Source organism: Lucilia cuprina, chromosome 5, assembly GCF_022045245.1.
Source record: "Lucilia cuprina isolate Lc7/37 chromosome 5, ASM2204524v1, whole genome shotgun sequence".
NCBI classification, from domain to species: domain Eukaryota; kingdom Metazoa; phylum Arthropoda; class Insecta; order Diptera; family Calliphoridae; genus Lucilia; species Lucilia cuprina.
In genome coordinates this window covers 58,462,105-58,482,451 of record NC_060953.1, presented here as the reverse complement: position 1 = coordinate 58,482,451, position 20,347 = coordinate 58,462,105, and the positions used below count along the sequence as shown (strand labels likewise).

The 20,347-nt window shown below is 30.1% G+C and overlaps 3 protein-coding genes and 1 pseudogene across 4 annotated transcripts; 2 read left to right on the top strand and 2 right to left on the bottom strand.

Annotated features, from left to right (window-relative positions):
* Nucleotides 1–1,185: 1,185 nt before the first annotated feature.
* LOC124420154 lies at nucleotides 1,186–4,145 on the top strand. Its single transcript, XM_046952245.1, has 3 exons — nucleotides 1,186–1,426; nucleotides 1,481–1,852; nucleotides 2,160–4,145. The coding sequence occupies exons 1-3, from the start codon at nucleotides 1,366–1,368 to the stop codon at nucleotides 4,142–4,144; spliced, it is 2,418 nt and encodes an 805-aa protein (XP_046808201.1). The 5' UTR covers nucleotides 1,186–1,365; the 3' UTR covers nucleotide 4,145.
* Nucleotides 4,146–6,650: 2,505 nt separating this feature from the next.
* LOC111676981 lies at nucleotides 6,651–9,979 on the top strand. 2 transcript variants are annotated; one of them, XM_046952916.1, is made up of 6 exons: nucleotides 6,651–6,858; nucleotides 6,915–7,237; nucleotides 8,446–9,137; nucleotides 9,217–9,431; nucleotides 9,502–9,779; nucleotides 9,845–9,979. In XM_046952916.1, the coding sequence occupies exons 1-6, from the start codon at nucleotides 6,731–6,733 to the stop codon at nucleotides 9,898–9,900; spliced, it is 1,692 nt and encodes a 563-aa protein (XP_046808872.1). In that variant the 5' UTR covers nucleotides 6,651–6,730; the 3' UTR covers nucleotides 9,901–9,979. The 2 variants fall into 2 exon arrangements, with proteins under 2 accessions (XP_046808872.1, XP_023293762.2); XM_023437994.2 differs by lacking the exons at nucleotides 6,651–6,858; nucleotides 6,915–7,237 and adding an exon at nucleotides 7,859–8,066 and having other exon boundaries at nucleotides 8,123–9,137.
* Nucleotides 9,980–10,982: 1,003 nt separating this feature from the next.
* LOC111676986 (sialin-like) lies at nucleotides 10,983–16,629 on the bottom strand. The gene is made up of 7 exons (XM_046952990.1): nucleotides 16,569–16,629; nucleotides 16,294–16,499; nucleotides 13,675–13,920; nucleotides 13,154–13,615; nucleotides 11,635–11,767; nucleotides 11,329–11,570; nucleotides 10,983–11,258 (listed from the first exon to the last, which is right to left on the bottom strand). Exons 1-7 carry the CDS (start codon nucleotides 16,576–16,578, stop codon nucleotides 11,067–11,069), a joined length of 1,491 nt encoding a protein of 496 aa, XP_046808946.1. The 5' UTR covers nucleotides 16,579–16,629; the 3' UTR covers nucleotides 10,983–11,066.
* A 1,665-nt stretch (nucleotides 16,630–18,294) lies between these two features.
* LOC111676985 overlaps nucleotides 18,295–20,347 on the bottom strand; it is a 2,659-nt pseudogene continuing 606 nt past the window's right edge.

Genomic DNA, 20,347 nt, shown 5'->3' with positions numbered 1-20,347 from the left:
GAGAAAAAACTGGAAATTTTGCAAGAAACCTATAAGCTGAATTAAAAAATAAATTTTTTCATTCCCAAGTGCTAGGGGAAGAACTTGTGGCCAAATATTATTTACCTTCAGATTTATCAAATAAATCAAAACAAAATTTCTGCTGGGTAACTTGCTATTTTTAATGTGCCGCATGTCTTGAAGAGTTATAAAAATATTGTGGAAAAGGCGAAAAAAATTACTGAAGGTGAGAATAATTTCATTTATGAAGGCATATGTAGTACAATCCATAGTAAATAGACTATAGAGTAGTTTATAGTCTAACCTGTAGTCTAGACAGTAGAGTAGTTTATAGTCTACATTATAGATTCCATATTCCATACTATATGGCAGATTTTATGTCTTTAGTCCGGACTATAGTGTAGTCTTTATTCTAGATACTATAAAGTAGTTTTAAATACACGCTTTAGAGCAGTTTAAAGTCTAGACTAATCTGTAATCCATGCTTCAGAGTACAGTCCAGACTATAGAGCTGTTTAAGGCTAGACAATAGAAAATCCAATAGTCTAGACTATAGAGAAGCCTAAAGTCCAGACTATAGTCTAGACTAGTCAGTTGTCTACACTCCAGACAATAGAGAAGTCTATAGAGTAGCTTGTAGTCTACAATATAGAAGTGTCTATAATCTACAGAGTAGTCTATAGTCTCCACCTTAGATTTGTTTAAAGTCCACCTAATGTCCCTTAAATATCGACTTATTGTGGCCTTTATTGGCCACCTCTCCTGCACAAAACCAAAATTTTAAGTACAAGTGTAGCTTAAACTTTGCCAAAAGTTAGGGTCATACTTTTCAGGAAGTCGAGCGTACATTGGAATAAATTGTTATAATTATTGTGTGTTATTTTTAAAAAAATATAAAAATTTTGTTAGTGAAAAAATTTTAAACAAATTAAAAGCTTTAGAAAACATAATTCTGCTTCTTATTGAAAAGAATTCACAGAGGTTTATTAACCATGCAGGGATAATATCGATAATGCAGTTTAAAAATGGAGAACGGCTTGACAACTCGTGTTTGTGTTGTTACTAAGGTATTTCCGTTTTTATGCATTTTGTATTTTTAATTGTTCCTTTTAACTGCACCTATTGTTTAAATTTAAAGTAAATAAGTCAACTATATATTTCTTTTTACGAAATTATCTAAAAATAATCAAATTAAGTGATATTTTTAAAATTTAAAAATTGTTCGAATATTGATTGTTGATATGTCAAAAGATTACTCATTTATCGACATAAAAACAATCATAAACATGCCGCCATTTACAGTTAGTTTGTGTGTTTTTGCCAAGTACGGATGAATTTTTAGCTTCGTCAAAGAAAATTTTTTAAATGTATTTATTAAATGACAGTGATGCTACATATTGCTCAAAAGTGGAAGAATTACTTAAAGGTGAATACATTTTTAGCATAATTTATTAAAATAATTGAAATATTTGCCCCACAGCTCCGACAGCATTACGAAGGTCACAACGTCTGTCACAGAAACCTAAGCGGAGGAATGACTGTTTTCCTTGGAATAATGTACGCATACTTAAAAATGGTTTATGTTTTAAAGCAAAAGAAAGAAAAAACTCCGGGAATTTTGCAAAAAACCGTGCAAGCAAAAGTAAAAAATGTACCCACGATATTTTTAATACACAAGTGCTGGGGGAAGAACAGGTGGCTAATAATAACGTACCTTTAGATTTACCAAATAAATCTAAAGTGGTAAAGAAACAAACGTTTAATGGAGAACTTGATATTTTTAATGTGACACCTGAAGTGAACAGTGATAAAAATAAAAATGTTGCGGAAAAGGCTAATGAAACTGCTGAAGGTGAGAAAAATATACATTTTTATTTATGAAGTAGTGTGTAGTCTAGACTAGGTATAGAGAAGTTTAGAGTCTTCACTATAGATTAGTCTATATTTCCGACTATAGAATAGGTCATAGTCTTTACTTTAGATAATGGGAAGAACTCATTAGACGGTGTCTAACTTGCATTAACATTTGATCATTTCTAGTTTAATTTTAGTTACAGTTATATTTATTGAGACTTTTTTGAAACCAATTTTATAAGAATTAAGGAATCATTCGAGTATTTTTCTATAAAACAATTTTTTATTAAATTTTTATTAAATAGACAACAGCATTAAGCAGAAAAGAAAGAGGGGAAGACCTAAAAAGGTACACGATGCTAATATAAAAATATTGCCTTTAGATACGACAAAATCTGCAAAGTTAAACAAGGCAGTAGTAGAACCTTCCAAATCTAACAAAATTTTGTTAGACCCTTTGCCACCATCTGAACACATTAACGTTCATTTAAATACAAATTTAAATAAGAACTCTAAAACGATTAAGGCTATTGACAAAGATTTGCATTCAAAATCTTTTAGACGAAGTTGCGGAACTTTAGTTTCAAACAAGGGAGGTGTTGAAGCCTTTTCCACAATTAAGCCACAAATCAAAGAATTACCATTAAAATCCCTTAAAAGAAGTGGTAGTACGTTAGTTTCTAACAAAAGTATTCAACTGCTAAGTGAAAATTCAAATACAGCATGTAAAAAAAGAATTAAACTATTAACTCAAAATCGTGTTACAAAAAATAATTCACCAACTTCAAACGAAAATAAAGCTACGAAAATATTAGGAAAAATTGCAAACAAAAGTTCAAAAGATATGCCAAGTAAAGCCAAAACTACAATATCTAAATTGTCCAATTCTCCTGTAATCTTGAATAAATTATCCAATTATTCTTTGAAACAAACGGATTTAACAGATCAGAATCTAAATACGACAAATGTAATGAAATGTAACAAAAGTTCCAAAAGGACTTCACATGTCTTTGGTAATAAAAATTCGGAAGATTTACGAAGTAAAAAAGAAACTATTAAAACAAAATTGAATATCTCACAAGATATCTTTGAGAAGTTTTCTAATGACACTCAAATGCTTAAAAGATCACAAAAAACATTGCTATCCGGTAAAAGGAAAACTAACTTAGTAAAAAATGCATCTAATACAGAGAGTCAAACAAATGAAATGCAAACTTCCATTCAACAAATAAAATCTGAACAGTTAACACCTTTAGACACCTTCGCGAAAACGTTTGAAGATAACAGTTCTTTAACCAAAGGCAAAAGGCAAACAAGTTTGACTAAAAATCATGTTACCAGGGAAACATCTAAAGAACAAAATAATTCTTCAGAAATAAAATCCGAAACCTTTTCCTCACGTCCCATTGATTCTGGCGAGAAGAGTTATAAAAAAAGATCACAAATTACGAACAAAGATAATAACATTTTACAGGAATTACAAAATGTAACGAACAATTTCCAAACATACGTAACCGCCCAAAAATCTTCTAATAAGATAAATAAAATTAATATCTCACAAAACACATGCATTACCCGAAGCAGCAACAAGTTACCAAATGAAAAAACTCAACAGCTTGAAACCAATACACAATCTGTAGCCGAAAATCTAACTTTAAACAAAAACTATTTAAAATCATTTGATAAAACAAATATAGCAACAAATCACAATGTGTACGAAAAAACACTACCTGCAAACATACTTCCCACTCCAGACGATTCTACACAAGAATTTATTGCCAAAAAATCTCTTTTACCTCTCAACTATCCATCACATTTTAAATATCAACTTCCACCAGAAACCGTTCTAACACATTCGTCAAATGAACAATTCCAGCCACTAAATGTTATTACACCTGATGATACCCCAGCGTTCGAATTACTAGAATCATCCTCAAGTTCTCCTTCTTTACCGGAATCGCTTTGTAAACTATTTGAAAACAAAAACATAAAAGATATTTTAAATGTTGATAAAGTTTCCTATCGCCTCTATGATTATCATGTGCAAGCATTAGCATTAATGCTTAACTTAAATTTGGAATATTTGCACAAAATTTTGAATAAAATAATGAACATTAAACCCAATGTGTTGAAAAATATTGACAAAGTGTTAAAAATACCTTTTGTAGCCGATCATGATTTATTTGCTGCTACATCGGAGGAATCGTGGGACAGCGGCGAGGTAGTGTTTAACAGTCAAAACTCTAAGAAACGAAGATTTTCTGTGATTGGAGAAAGAATTGGATATTAGAAAGGGGGTAAGTGAAAATTCAAATGTTTGATTAAATTTTGATAATATCGAAAATAAGAGCATCGACTTTGAAGTATATAATCTAGTTTATAGTCTAGACTATAGTCTAGTCTATAGTCTAATTTATAGTCCAGTCTATAGTCTAGTCTATAGTCTACTCTATAATCTAGTCTATAGTCTAGTCTATAGTCTACTCTATAATCTAGTCTATAGTCTAGTCTATAGTCTAGTCTATAGTCTACTCTATAATCTAGTCTATAGTCTAGTCTATAGTCTAGTCTTTAGTCTAGTCTATAGTCAAGTCTTTAGTCTAGTCTATAGTCTAGTCTTTAGTCTAGTCTATAGTCTAGTCTTCAGTCTAGTCTATAGTCTAGTCTTTAGTCTAGTCTATAGTCTAGTCTATAGTCTAGTCTATAGTCTAGTCTATAGTCAAGTCTATAGTCTAGTCTATAGTCCAGTCTATAGTCTAGTCTATAGTCTAGTCTATAGTCTAGTCTATAGTCTAGTCTATAGTCTAGTCTATAGTCTAGTCTATAGTCTAGTCTATAGTCTAGTCTATAGTCTAGTCTATAGTCTAGTCTATAGTCTAGTCTATAGTCTAGTCTATAGTCTAGTCTATAGTCTAGTCTATAGTCTAGTCTATAGTCTAGTCTATAGTCTAGTCTATAGTCTAGTCTATAGTCTAGTCTATAGTCTAGTCTATAGTCTAGTCTATAGTCTAGTCTATAGTCTAGTCTATAGTCTAGTCTATAGTCTAGTCTATAGTCTAGTCTATAGTCTAGTCTATAGTCTAGTCTATAGTCTAGTCTATAGTCTAGTCTATATAGTCTAGTCTATAGTCTAGTCTATAGTCTAGTCTATAGTCTAGTCTATAGTCTAGTCTATAGTCTAGTCTATAGTCTAGTCTATAGTCTAGTCTATAGTCTAGTCTATAGTCTAGTCTATAGTCTAGTCTATAGTCTAGTCTATAGTCTAGTCTATAGTCTAGTCTATAGTCTAGTCTATAGTCTAGTCTATAGTCTAGTCTATAGTCTAGTCTATAGTCTAGTCTATAGTCTAGTCTATAGTCTAGTCTATAGTCTAGTCTATAGTCTAGTCTATAGTCTAGTCTATAGTCTAGTCTATAGTCTAGTCTATAGTCTAGTCTATAGTCTAGTCTATAGTCTAGTCTATAGTCTAGTCTATAGTCTAGTCTATAGTCTAGTCTATAGTCTAGTCTATAGTCTAGTCTATAGTCTAGTCTATAGTCTAGTCTATAGTCTAGTCTATAGTCTAGTCTATAGTCTAGTCTATAGTCTAGTCTATAGTCTAGTCTATAGTCTAGTCTATAGTCTAGTCTATAGTCTAGTCTATAGTCTAGTCTATAGTCTAGTCTATAGTCTAGTCTATAGTCTAGTCTATAGTCTAGTCTATAGTCTAGTCTATAGTCTAGTCTATAGTCTAGTCTATAGTCTAGTCTATAGTCTAGTCTATAGTCTAGTCTATAGTCTAGTCTATAGTCTAGTCTATAGTCTAGTCTATAGTCTAGTCTATAGTCTAGTCTATAGTCTAGTCTATAGTCTAGTCTATAGTCTAGTCTATAGTCTAGTCTATAGTCTAGTCTATAGTCTAGTCTATAGTCTAGTCTATAGTCTAGTCTATAGTCTAGTCTATAGTCTAGTCTATAGTCTAGTCTATAGTCTAGTCTATAGTCTAGTCTATAGTCTAGTCTATAGTCTAGTCTATAGTCTAGTCTATAGTCTAGTCTATAGTCTAGTCTATAGTCTAGTCTATAGTCTAGTCTATAGTCTAGTCTATAGTCTAGTCTATAGTCTTGTCTATAGTCTAGTCTAGTCTATAGTCTTGTCTATAGTCTAGTCTATAGTCTAGTCTATAGTCTAGTCTATAGTCTAGTCTATAGTCTAGTCTATAGTCTAGTCTATAGTCTAGTTTATAGTCTAGTCTATAGTCTAGTCTATAGTCTAGTCTATATTCTAGTCTATAGTCTAGTCTATATTCTAGTCTATAGTCTAGTCTATAGTATAGTATGTAGTTTAGTAAGTAGTCTAGCCTACTCTCTAGTATATTGTTTAGCTTACTGACGTCTATAGCCTAATCTATAGACTAGTGTATAGTCTAGCCTATTGTCTAGTCTATAATCTATTCATTGGTAACCTATTCGTTGATTGTGCTATTGACTAGTCTTGCTTAAATTCTAGTCTGTAATATACTCCTTAGAATACAAACACAATAGATACTTAATTTCGATAAGCGTCCAAGACCATAGAGACTAGTCTTTCCAATCAGTCTATTACCCTATTAAGAAGGGATAATAGCAAAGAGGAATTTTAATAATTTATTTTGTAATTATAATTAAAATTGTCGAACTTTAAAAGATATATATAACGCGTTTATGAACATTGTAATCTGGTAACATTGTTAGTAACTGCTGTCATTTTCTAGACAACAGCTGTTATTGTTTACATATTATTTACAGTGTCTGTTAATAATCGAACATTCGCTAAACTAACATTGCAGCGGCAGCACGTGTTAAATTTGTTTACAATTTTGTTAAATTAAAAAATAGAAAAAAACATAAAAAATAAGATGTATTTAGACAGCAATAATGCTGAAGATGATATCTTTGAAGAAGTCACCACAACAGACTTCAGTGATCAAAATAAATCATGTGAAAGTGTTAAACGTCGTACTGTAGTGGGTCCCTGGAAAAATGTGTAAGTAGAAAAGAATTCCTATTAAAAAACATAGGTGCATTAAACCAATTTTTCAGATCAGAATTTAATAAAGTATATGACTGGCTATTTGGTTCAGAATATTCTCGAGAATCACGTGAAAAAGCTTTGAGTCAAATACGCGTATGGAATTTGAGACGTAGTACTTTATGTCCAGCTGCTGTATTAGCTACCAGTGTCATTATAGAGGTTCAGCTTAAAGATATTGCTGACAATAAATTCACTAACGAGGAGTTACAAACTTTATACGCTAATGCTTTTACCAGATTCTTCAATTTCATGTCCTCTATAATGCAGTCACACAATATGCGCACCATGTATCAAACGGCCAAAGAATTGGGATTAGAATCATTTGTAGTAGATGTCTAGTCTATAGTCTAGTCTATAGTCTAGTCTATAGTCTAGTTTATAGTCTAGTCTATAGTCTAGTCTATAGTCTAGTCTATATTCTAGTCTATAGTCTAGTCTATATTCTAGTCTATAGTCTAGTCTATAGTATAGTATGTAGTTTAGTAAGTAGTCTAGCCTACTCTCTAGTATATTGTTTAGCTTACTGACGTCTATAGCCTAATCTATAGACTAGTGTATAGTCTAGCCTATTGTCTAGTCTATAATCTATTCATTGGTAACCTATTCGTTGATTGTGCTATTGACTAGTCTTGCTTAAATTCTAGTCTGTAATATACTCCTTAGAATACAAACACAATAGATACTTAATTTCGATAAGCGTCCAAGACCATAGAGACTAGTCTTTCCAATCAGTCTATTACCCTATTAAGAAGGGATAATAGCAAAGAGGAATTTTAATAATTTATTTTGTAATTATAATTAAAATTGTCGAACTTTAAAAGATATATATAACGCGTTTATGAACATTGTAATCTGGTAACATTGTTAGTAACTGCTGTCATTTTCTAGACAACAGCTGTTATTGTTTACATATTATTTACAGTGTCTGTTAATAATCGAACATTCGCTAAACTAACATTGCAGCGGCAGCACGTGTTAAATTTGTTTACAATTTTGTTAAATTAAAAAATAGAAAAAAACATAAAAAATAAGATGTATTTAGACAGCAATAATGCTGAAGATGATATCTTTGAAGAAGTCACCACAACAGACTTCAGTGATCAAAATAAATCATGTGAAAGTGTTAAACGTCGTACTGTAGTGGGTCCCTGGAAAAATGTGTAAGTAGAAAAGAATTCCTATTAAAAAACATAGGTGCATTAAACCAATTTTTCAGATCAGAATTTAATAAAGTATATGACTGGCTATTTGGTTCAGAATATTCTCGAGAATCACGTGAAAAAGCTTTGAGTCAAATACGCGTATGGAATTTGAGACGTAGTACTTTATGTCCAGCTGCTGTATTAGCTACCAGTGTCATTATAGAGGTTCAGCTTAAAGATATTGCTGACAATAAATTCACTAACGAGGAGTTACAAACTTTATACGCTAATGCTTTTACCAGATTCTTCAATTTCATGTCCTCTATAATGCAGTCACACAATATGCGCACCATGTATCAAACGGCCAAAGAATTGGGATTAGAATCATTTGTAGTAGATTTAAGACATATTTGTGCTCATGGGCAAGTATTGCCTCCTCTACAGGTGCTGCGTAATACTGCGGAATATTGTATCTCCTGGTTGCACGACTACTATTGGTCGGCACAACGCAACACCATGTGTGACACTGATGCAGCCCATATAAGACGCAAAGATAAAACCCAATTTGATATTAATATCTCTGAATTATTTCAAATCTATGATGCCGCTTTAGAAGGTCATTTAAAAGGGGCAACAAATCTAAAAACTCTTAAACGTCATCTACACGGCAAACGTTTCAATTCCCTGAAAGAATTTTACACTGAAAATAAATTAAATTCCTTACAAGATGCATTTGATGTTATTGTTCAACAACTTTGTGTTCTAGTCAAACGTGATTTGGCTATAAAAGACATGTCGGAAATTTATGTGGAAGCTTTTTTAAAAATGAGCTATTTCTTTAAATTACACGAAACTCATACATCCGATGAAGACTTTATATCATTAATAAATGTCACTCAGTCGCTGTTTCGTATGTTGGCCGTTTATGGTTTTGTGGAGGAACTATTTTTATCACTAATTGAAATCACTGAAAATTCTATAGCTGATTCAAGTATGCGAGCTGGTGCCAGTTATTGGGCTGTTCAAATTGCGAAAGGTTTTCATGCTTTTCGTCAGTGCAAGAAAATGTACAAAGCGGAATTGGATGCGGTAAGTAAACCAAATACTCATAAATAACCTTAGACAGACTAGACTATAGACTAAATAATTATAATATTTTACATTTCAGAACAGCACTATAAAAGAAGCACCTCATAGCAACAACGATTTAACACAAATTTCAGAAGGTACCAGAGAATTACTCATCTACAGTGGTGTCGACATGAAAAGAACCATAATATTTGGTGATCATTTTCGTCGTCCCTGGGTCTGGGTATTTGAACGTAACTTTATAGAAGATCGTTTAGAAGCTGTAAATGAATACACAGCACCCATATTAAAAAGGTAATAAAACATTAAATTTTATAAATTTATAAAAAAAATCTAAATTTTATAATTTGTTTTTCAACTTTAGTTTATTACCACTAATAGAACCAGAATTAAATAAAACGGAAATCAATACATTTTCCACACTCATCGATTGTCTATTTGAGACAAATGCCGAAATGGAAGTCAACGAGAAATCAACTAAAGATTCTAATAAAATTTTTACTGTTTCAGATCTATTACAGAAATTAAATAATAAAGATAATGATATAGAAATGGAAGTGGATGAGGAAAATGAAATTGTAACAGGAGATAAGATTGATGATGGTGCTGAAGTTAAATATGGAATATGGACTTTAATGCCAGGTTGATTTATTTTTCTTATAATTATTTATATAAATTTTATTTAATTTAATAATTCTTTTCAATAGATGACGAAACTCATGATTGGAAATCCTGTCCTTTGGGTCGCTTACCTTGGGAGTAGATACTTTAATACTTCTTAGTTTGTAAATAAAGACTGTTTTCACAAAAAATAAATTTGTTACCATATAGAGACCATAAAATTATTTTTTTTATCCCATAAAAATGTTATACTTTTCTATAGAAAACCTGCATTTAGACGCAACCTTTACTTTAGTAAAGTTACAATCCATGAAACGACGTCCATGGGAATTTTGCTCTCAAAGAAAATTTTTAACCCTCAATGAAAGTTTCTCCCAAAAAACAATTTTTAAGTTAATCTTAAAAGAGACGATTATTTTATAGAACTGAACTAGTACTAGAACTGAAATAAAACTAGAACAGAACTAGAACTGATCTAGAACAGAACTAGAACTGAACTAGAACTGAACTAGAACTGAACTAGAACTGAACTAGAACTGAACTAGAACTGAACTAGAACTGAACTAGAACTGAACTAGAACTGAACTAGAACTGAACTAGAACTGAACTAGAACTGAACTAGAACTGAACTAGAACTGAACTAGAACTGAACTAGAACTGAACTAGAACTGAACTAGAACTGAACTAGAATTGAACTAGAACTCAACTTGAACTCAACTTGAATTCTACTAGAACTGAACTAGAATTAGATGCAATATAAAAAAAATCTCCTTGATAAGAAAATGTTCAAAGTTTTTAGTGTAAAATTATGAATATTTGTTTAAATATGATTTATTTGTTGTTATAGAAAAACAACTTTTTAAGATCAGCTTTTACTTGTTTTTATTTATATTTATTTTAATAATTTATGCATTTTATGTTGCATGTTTTATTGTCACGCCCAATATCATTTAATTTGTCTGACAGTTGTTATTGCCATAAAATAGTTCATTTTAATTAAAGTTAGATTTGCAATTAGAAAAACTAGTATATAGACATAAAAGGTAGAACAATTTTGCTGATATTTTTATTAAACATATCACATGCTCTATGATCTCAACAATGACACTGTCTGTGTATGTAATTTTTCCCAAGATTTGAATCAAATTGTTCGAGGTTATATTATTATTTATTAAATAATTCTACTATCCTCTAAAGAGCACAAAATGTTGGAACAAGTAAAAATTTGTAATTAATGCATTTTTTATTTTAAATAAACAACAATAAATACTTAAAAATAATATAAAAATCAGCCTCTTTATAATTGGCTTAAGTACCACAACATTTTTCTTTTAACATCTCATTCTTTTCCAATAATTGCAAATCCTTTGATACATGATACTGTGAATAATCATTCCATTTTTGTACCGAAGAATCAGCAAATAAAACATATAGAACACCGCAGCCTATAAGCATGAACGCACAAATAAGAAATACATTCGTCCAGGCTTCAAAAGTTTGCTAAAAATTGAGCAATTTCAGAATAAAAATTAAATTTCTAATCATTAAAATGATAACAAATTCTACTTACATTATCCAATGTTAAAACTCCCACTAAATAAGCCGATATAAATCCCGGCAAACTGCCTATAGTGCCACAGATACCACAAATAATACCCGCATAGTTGGGTGCTATATCTATCATTGAGGACAAGGGGCCTGAGGAACCAGCACCTTGAAACATGGTTGCTAAAGATATTAGTACTACAGCATATATAGGATTACGGCCTAAATAGGCTAAAGCCAAAACTACTAGACCCATAACAATGGCACCTAAAAATGTCACATATTAGTAAAACGTTTCCAAGACTTTTACAATTTAAGTTAAAATATTTACATATAAATGTAGCGAATTTTCTTAATGTTGTTCTTTTCATTTTATTTGTTTTTAACAAATAATCTGCATATAAAGAAAATATATAAGCAAAAACCATACGTAATATATGAGGTATTCCAGATAATATGCCAGTCTGGAAAAAGAAAAGAAAAAAAAAAAAAACAATTAACAAATCTTAATTAGTATTATTGACTTAATTAATTTGAACCCCCAAAAAAGGTCGTTATAAAATATTCCATAATTTGTTTTGATTTTATTATGAATAACAAAATTTTCCTTTAGTAATGTTGCTCTCAAAGAGACAAATTTTTTATAGAAAAGTTGTTCTTAAAGATACAACTTTTCCTAAAGAAAAGTTTTACTCTAAGAAACAAATTTTTATATAGTAAAATTGTTCTTAAAAATACATTTTTTCCACAGAGAAATTTGCTCTCATAAAGACAACCTGTTCTAAGGAAAAGTTGCCATCATAAAGACAATTTTTTCTAATGAAAATTTGCTCTCAAAACGAAAACTTATCCTAGTCAAAAGTTGCTCTCAAAACGAGAACATTTTCTCTTAAAGAAGCAATTTTTTTATGAAAATGTTGCTCTCAAAGAGACAACTTTTCTATAGAAAAGTTGATCTTTTTTTCTTTTAGCTTTTCTAACAAAAAAGTTGCTCTTAAAGCGATAGATTTTTCAAAGAAAGGTTGCTCCCAAAAAGCCACATTTTTCTATAAATAAGTTGCTTTCAAAGAGACAACCTTTTCTATAGAAAAGCTGCTTTGAAAAAGACAACTTTTTCTACACAATAGTTGCTCTCTTTTTCTTTAGAAACGTTTCTCTCTAAAAGACAACTTTTTCTATAGAAAAGTTGCTCTCAAAAAGACAACTTTTTCTATAGAAAAGTTGCTCTCAAAAAGACAACTTTTTCTATAGAAAAGTTGCTCTCAAAAAGACAACTTTTTCTATAGAAAAGTTGTTCTCAAAAAGACAACATTTTCTGTAGAAAAGTTTCTCTCTAAAGACTACTTTTTCTATAAAAAAGTTGCTCTGAATAAGACAACTTTTTCTATAGAAAAGTTGTTCTCAAAAAGTCAACTTTTTCTATAAAAAAGTTGCTCTCAAAGAGACAATCTTTTCTATAGAAAATATGCTTTCAAAAAGAGAACTTTTTCTACAGAAAAATTGCTCTCAAAAAGACAACCTTTTCTATATAAAAGTTGCTCTTAAAGAGACAACTTTTTCTACACAAAAGTTGCTCTCAAAAAGACAACCTTTTCTAAACAAAGTTTCTCTCTAAAATACTACTTTTCTATAAAAAAGTTGCTCTGAATAAGACAACTTTTTCTATAGAAAAGTTACTCTTAAAGAGACAACTTTTTCTACAGAAAAGTTGTTCCCAAAAAGATAACTTTTTCTATAGAAAAGTGGCTTTAAAAAAGGCTGATTTTCTAAAGAAAAGATGCTCTCAAAAAGGAAACTTTTTCTAAAGAAAAGTTGCTCTCAAAAAGAAACGTAGACATTAGTTTACTTACCGCTCTTATATCCCAATTATGTATAACTTTAAAATATGTTGGCGACTGAGTCATCAAAGTAAATAAGCCCCAAACACCAGCCCATTGACCCATAACATTCATCCATACTGGTCTCGAGGTAAATATATCCTTCCAAGGTATAGGAATTCTGTGTGTTGTTTTCTGCTGAACACTACAACCCAAAGCTTTTTCAATATAATTTAATTCAGTTTTTGTTATACGTGGATGTTGTTCAGGACTATCATACACCAAGGTTAACCAACCAAACCACCAAAGAGTACCAACAATACCACATATATAATAAACCCATTGCCAGGACATGTAATGCATAATATAAGCAAATATAGGATAAGATAAAGCGACACCTATGGAACTGCCAAAATAGGCGGTAACAAATTTACTACGCTCATTTGGTGGTATCCATTTGGCAATGAGTACATGCATAGCAGGCCAAGTTAAACCCTAGAAATATTGAATTTATATTAATTTATCTTTAAAACATTTCCATGTAAACTACTAACCGCTATGGCTCCCTGTATGATTCTTAGTGTAATGAGAATTTTAAAGTTGTTATATGCAGCCATTGGTATAAAGAAACACATCCAACAACAGATAACATTCGAGAGACCAAACACCAATTTGGTGCCATATTTTTTGGCCAATATACCTCCAGGCAATTGTGTTAACCAGTGTAACCAATAAAATGAACCCAATATCAAACCTTGTTGATATTCATTCCAGTGAAATTTTTCCGATGAATGTTTAAACTGAAAGTGAAATGATTTTTAAATTTATCAAAACAAATCTTCATACTTTTGATTTTAAACGATATTCTCAAGAGCAGGGCCAGTGATCTTTTCTAATTAAGATTGTTTTATTTGCATAAACACTCGTATAAAAGGTGATATAAAGAGTGAATGCACTTAAAAGTGAATAATTTATAAAATAAGTTACAAAACACTTAATTGTTTTTATCATTAAACTGATTTTAGGATCTGCCTCATATTTTAATATGTATATTTTATTATATTTTTTTATATGTTTTATTAAAATAAATGATAAAGCGTGCCTGTCTAATGTTAAAAAACCTAATTGTTTAATTGTGATAAATATTTGTTTTTATAATTTATTATATCAACAGATGAAATGTTTAAGTCTAATAAATATTTATTCTTTTATAGACTATTTACAAACTGGCGTATAAAATTTATAATATTTAAGAAAATCTGTTAATGAAATTGCAACAAAAAATTGCTTTAGATTGTGTAAACTTTTTCTATTGAAAAAATGTCTAGACAGACAATATTTTTCTATAAAAAGTTGTTTAAAATAAAGTATAACTTTTTCTATGAAAGAGTTTATCGTGCTAAGATAATCTTTTCTATAAAAAGTGACTCAGACAGAGACAACGTTTCCTATATAAATGTTGCTTTTATTCTATTAAACTTATTCTATTAAAGTGTTGGTTAAACAACTTTTTCTATCAACAATTTAAAATCAATTTTTTTATGGCAAAAAAAAAAAAAAAAAAAAATTGAGACTAAGAGAAGTTTTTCTATAAAGAGTTGCTTAAAGTGAGAAAGAGTTGCTCGCGCTAAGACAACTTTTTCTATAAAAAAGTGTTTCAGATTGAGGTAACGTTTCCTACATAAAAGTTGCTCAGACTGAGACAAAATTTTCTATTAAAAAGTTGCTTAAACTAAAACCACTTTTTCTATTAAAAAGTTTCTCAGACTAAAGGAAAATTTCTTATTAAAATGTTGCTCGGAGTGAGACAGCTTTTCCTATTAAAAAGTTGCTTAAACTTTTTCTTTTAAAATGTAAATCTCAATCCAAAAGTTGCTTCAACTAAGACAACTTTTTCTATTAAAAAAAATTGAAATAATTTTTCTGTTAAAAAGTTGCTCGACTGCAATACATTTATAAAACTAAAAAATTGCTCAAACTAAAATAACTTTTTTAATCTAAAAGTTTCTTAAACTAGGAAAAATTTTTGTATCAAAAAGTTGCTCAAACGTAAACAACTTTTTCTGTCAAAAAGTTGCTCAGGTAGATACTATATTTTCTATTAAAAAGTTACTCGACTGAAACACTTTTTTATATCTAAAAATTGCTCAAACTAAAATAATTTTTTTTTAAATCATAAACTTGCTATGCTAAACTAAAATAACTTTGTTTATCAAAAAGTTGCTCAGACTCAAACAACTTTTTCTGTTAAAAAAGTTGCTTAGACTGAAACAACTTTTTCTGGTAAAAAGTTGCTCGACTGCGATACATTTTTATATTTAAAAAATTGCTCAAACTAAAATAATTTTTTTTTAAAACCAAAAGTTGCTTAAATATATAAAAAATTGCTCAGACAGAAACAACTTTTTCTGTCAGAAAGTTGCTTAGACGTATACAACGTTTTCTATTAAAAAGCTGCTCGACTAAAACACTTTTTTATATCTAAATTGCTCACGTTTAAATAACTTGTTTAACCTTAAAGTTGACTAAACTAAGACAATTTTCTTTATTAAAAAGTTGCTCAGAGTGAAACAACTTTTTTATGCTCGGACGATCTATGCAAAAAAGCTGTTCAGATTGTAAGAAAATGTGAATATCCACCATCCAAAAAGATGGGATTTTGTCATTCCATTTGTAACACATCGAAATATTGGTCATATATCCACAATAGTATATAAATATTCTGGGTCCTCATTAAATTCTAAGACGATCTAGCCATGTCTGTCCGTCCATCTGTTAAAAGCACGATAGGGTCTGAATGGAAAAAGCTAGAGTTTTGAAATTTTACATAAATATGTCTTATAGGTAAGGATTGTTTGGTATTGAAGATAGGCAATATCGGACCACGTTTTCGAATAGCCCCCGAACAAGTGTCCCCTCGAAAAGCAGCTTTAACATTCGACATAAGTAAGTTTCATATGATTCAAAATAGGTGAAATTGTACATAAGTTTCATACGAGTCAAAATCTATCTAAAAAATTTTATTGGGATCGGTCCATGATTGACCCTAAATATATAAGGTCCTCAGACTAACTAAATTTTTTCTACAAAATGTTCTATTGTACAACTTCCAACCGATTGTAAAGTTTAAAACTCATCACTTTTTAATCTTTTAGTCATATACCATAACCTACCTTTGTTTCAATTGTTGTTGAGTTTATTTCAATTGATCTCTTTGAAATTTCCGATAATGGCAATTGTTTTTCTGGGGCAAGTTCTGATGTAGCAGCTTTATTTGTTATAACCATATCAACAATTGTCAAATTAAGATTAATGCAAAACATATAATTTATAACAAAACCCCAAAATACCAAATGCCATAATATTGTACGAGTTTTTACTAAAAGTAAAATTGAGAATTATTAACACTTAATATTATAGAAAATTTCCATTGATTGAAATTTTTTACCCTTCTTCATGTTTTAATTAATTTATTTTTTTTTTAATTTAAATGACTTGCAATTTTTTTTTTAATTTTTAAGAATTATTTTTAGAACACAATTGTATTTGTTTTTAATATATTGAGATCATTTATTAAAATAATTAACACGATATATTTTTAATTTTATTAATTTATTTTTTTATTTTTTTTTCTTAAACAAAAATTAGGTTCTGTTTACATCTTTACACTTTGAAGTTCAAAATTAATATGCGATTAAAATTTTTTGTTGTTTTTTGTTTTAAATGAACACACACATATAATATTTTGCTTTTTAAATGATTAGAAATAACAAAGAAAATATAAATGATAAGATTTTTAATATATTTTAATCGTGGGACAATTTAAAAATTTTGTGCATTGCGTAGAAAGTATATCAAATGATTTATAATACATAATATAAAATTCAGTCCGTGGGGTCGGCCAACATTCCGTAATGTTTGTGAAGATGATGTAAATAGAAAAGATTTGTCTTTAGAAAGAAAGAAATTTTTCTATAGAAAAGATGCTCTCAAAGAGACAATTTTTTCTATAGATATGTAGATCTCAAATGATAGAGAAATGATACTCTCAAAGAGACAATGTTTTCTATAGGAATGCTCTTTTTTCTTATGAAAAGGTATTCTCAGTAAGATTACTTTTTCTATAGAAAAGTTGTTCTCAAAGATACAACTTTTTCTGTTGAATAGTTTCTCTCAAAGAGACAAAACTCAAGACCGACTTTTTCTATAGAAAAGTTATTCTCAAAGAAGTAACTTTTTCCATTAGAAATATGCTCTCAACGAGACAACTTTTTCTATAGGTAAGTTTTACTCAGAGAGTCTTTATAGGAAGTTGCTTTAAAAGAGTAAAGATGTTCTCGAAGATACACTATTTTGTGGAATAATTTCTCTCAAAGAGAAAAAACTCAAGACCAACTTTTTCTATAGAAATGTTATTCTCAATGAAGTAACTTTTTCCATTAGAAAGAGATAACTTTTTCTATACGTAAGTTTCACTCAGAGAGTCAAGTTTCATATAAGAAGTTTCTTTAGAGGAGGAGGAAAGGATGGTGTCAATGAAAGAGAGATTACTCTTTCTAAAAACAAGTTGTTATCGAAGATACAACATTTTTTCAGTGAATAAGTTGCTCTCAAAGAGACAAAATTCGAGACCAATTATTTCTGAAAAAAAAGTTATTCTCAAAGAGAAAACTTTTTCTTTTCCAAAGACACAAAATACGTAAACTTGAAAATGTGATATCAAGGAGTTGTCTCTTGTTTTCTATAAAAATAAGGGATATTTTCTTTATAGAAAAATTCTTTCAAAGGAATATCTTTTCTTATGAAAAAAGGTTCTTAAAGAGATTACTTTTTCTATAGAAATGTTGTTCTCAAAGAAACAAAATTCAAGACCAACTTTATCTATAGAAAACTTATTCCTATTAGAAAGTTGCTCTTAAAGAGGCTCATTTTTCCAAAGAAACGTTTCTCTCATAGAGTCTAGGTTTTTATAGGAACTTGCTATATAAAAGTTGCTCTCAAAATGTCAACATTTTCTATAGGAAAGTTGCTCTCAATGATATCAAATTTTGTCTAATGCAGTTGCTCGTACAGAGACCAAATTTTCCTTAGAAAAATTGTTCTCAAACGAACAAAGTTTAGTATAGAAAGTTTGTGACAAACTTGACAAACAGGCGAGGATTCACCGGGGAAGGGAAATTCACAACGATCCACGTCTGCTATAGCAAAACTATATTTTTTTTTTTGCATTTACAATAATTTAGCACTAGTGCAATTTAACGATTACGAAATGTTATAAAGATTTATCACCTGACAGCAATTTGTTTGAAAGTTTAGTTTATAAACATTTATAAATTTTATTATACTTACAACTCAAATAAGTTTTTTTTTTTTTTTAATAAATGTTATAAAAACACCCAAACATGTCACGTTTTTAAAATAAATATAGATAATTATAAACAAAACCTCTAATCAAGAACTATCTAAATCTTCTCGCCGTTCCTCATTCTTTTCCACCAGTTGTATGTCCTTTACAGCATTATACTGTGAATAATCATTCCATTTCTGTAAAGACGAATCAGCAAAGAGAACTTAAAGAACACCACAGCCAATTAGCATAAAGGCACAAATGAGAAATACATTAGTCCAGGCTTCAAAAGTTTGCTAAAATATTAAGGTTTCAAATTAAAATTCCCGTAATTGTATCTTAACAACTACACTTACATTTTCTAAAGTTAAAACACCCACTATATAGGCCGATATGAAACCCGGTATACAAGCTATGGTACCACATAGACCAAAAATGATACCAGCATAATTGGGTGCTATATCGATCATAGAAGACATGGGTCCTGTTGAAGCAGTACCTTGTAACATGGTAGCCAGTGATAATAATACTATAGCCCATATGGGATTACGTCCTAAATAAGCTAAAGCCAATACCACTAGACCCATTATAATTGTGCCTTTAAATAGTATTTATTTTTGTTTACAAAAGAGGTTCCACATTTAAAAAAATTTGATTTTAACTTACATATGGCTGTGGCAAATTTTCTCAAATTTGTTTGTCCCATTTTATTAGTTCTTAACAAATAATCGGCATATAAAGAAAATATATAGGCAAAAAACATTCTTAATATATGAGGTATTCCCGATAATATGCCAATCTGAAAAATATTTAAATTAAACAACTTTCAAAAAATCTAAAAAAAATTCAATTTGTTCTACAAATGGATTGGAAAGTACTATTATTAGTAACCTTACCGCTCTTATATCCCAATTATGTATAACTTTAAAATAGGTCGGTGACTGAGTCATCAGTGTAAATAGGCCCCAAATACTAGCCCACTGACCAATTACATTCATCCATACAGGTCTTGAGGTAAAAATTTCCTTCCAGGGTGTAGGAACACTCTTACATTTTTGCTGGACACTAGAACCCAAAGCCTTTTCTATATATCTTAATTCTGATATCGAAATACGTGGATGATGGGCAGGACTGTCATAGACCAATACCAACCACAACAACCACCATAAAGTACCAAAAATACCACAAAACAAATAAACCCATTTCCACGACATATAATGCATCATATAGGCAAAGAGTGGATATGCAAATGCCACACCTATAGAACTACCAAAATAGGCAGTAACAAATTTACTACGCTCATCGGGTGGTATCCATTTGGCAATAAGCACATGCATGGCCGGCCAAGTTAAACCCTGGAAAATAATAAATAAACATCTGACTTAGATTATAATATTTATGTTTTAACATAAAACTTCAACCTACCGCTATTGCTCCCTGTATAGTTCTTAGTACTATAAGAGCTGTTACACTGTAATTGGCGGTCATTGGTATAAAGAAACACATCCAGCAACAGATCACATTGGAGAGACCAAACACTAATTTGGTACCATATTTTTTAGCCAATACACCACCAGGCAATTGCGTCAACCAGTGTAACCAAAAAAATGAACCTAATATTAGGCCCTGTTGATACTGATCCCATTCAAGTTTTTGGAAATCATCATCATTGAACTAAAAGGAAAAATTATTTTAACTTTTTGAGAACAATAGTTCAGTTCTAGTTCAGTTGTAGTTCAGTTCTAGTTTAGTTCTAGTTCAGTTCTAGTTCAGTTCTATTTTAGTTCTATTTTAGTTCTATTTTAGTTCTAGTTCAGTTCTAGTTCAGTTCTAGTTCAGTTCTAGTTCAGTTCTAGTTCAGTTCTAGTTCAGTTCTAGTT

What these genes read in the sequence shown, in the direction of transcription:
- LOC111676986 (XM_046952990.1), bottom strand. An exon ending in ATAATTGGGATATAAGAGCG is followed by an intron (nt 11,768 to 13,153) that starts GTAAGTAAACTA and finishes TTCTTTTTCCAG; the next exon opens with ACTGGCATATTATCTGGAAT. An exon ending in AAAATTCGCTACATTTATAT is followed by an intron (nt 11,571 to 11,634) that starts GTAAATATTTTA and finishes TGACATTTTTAG; the next exon opens with GTGCCATTGTTATGGGTCTA.
- LOC111676981 (XM_046952916.1), top strand. Translation starts at nt 6,731, where the DNA reads ATGTATTTAGACAGCAATAATGCTGAAGATGATATCTTTGAAGAAGTC. An exon ending in ATTAGAATCATTTGTAGTAG is followed by an intron (nt 7,238 to 8,445) that starts ATGTCTAGTCTA and finishes CATTTGTAGTAG; the next exon opens with ATTTAAGACATATTTGTGCT. An exon ending in ACAGCACCCATATTAAAAAG is followed by an intron (nt 9,432 to 9,501) that starts GTAATAAAACAT and finishes TTTCAACTTTAG; the next exon opens with TTTATTACCACTAATAGAAC.
- LOC124420154 (XM_046952245.1), top strand. Translation starts at nt 1,366, where the DNA reads ATGTATTTATTAAATGACAGTGATGCTACATATTGCTCAAAAGTGGAA. An exon ending in AGTGGAAGAATTACTTAAAG is followed by an intron (nt 1,427 to 1,480) that starts GTGAATACATTT and finishes TTTGCCCCACAG; the next exon opens with CTCCGACAGCATTACGAAGG. An exon ending in GGCTAATGAAACTGCTGAAG is followed by an intron (nt 1,853 to 2,159) that starts GTGAGAAAAATA and finishes TTTATTAAATAG; the next exon opens with ACAACAGCATTAAGCAGAAA.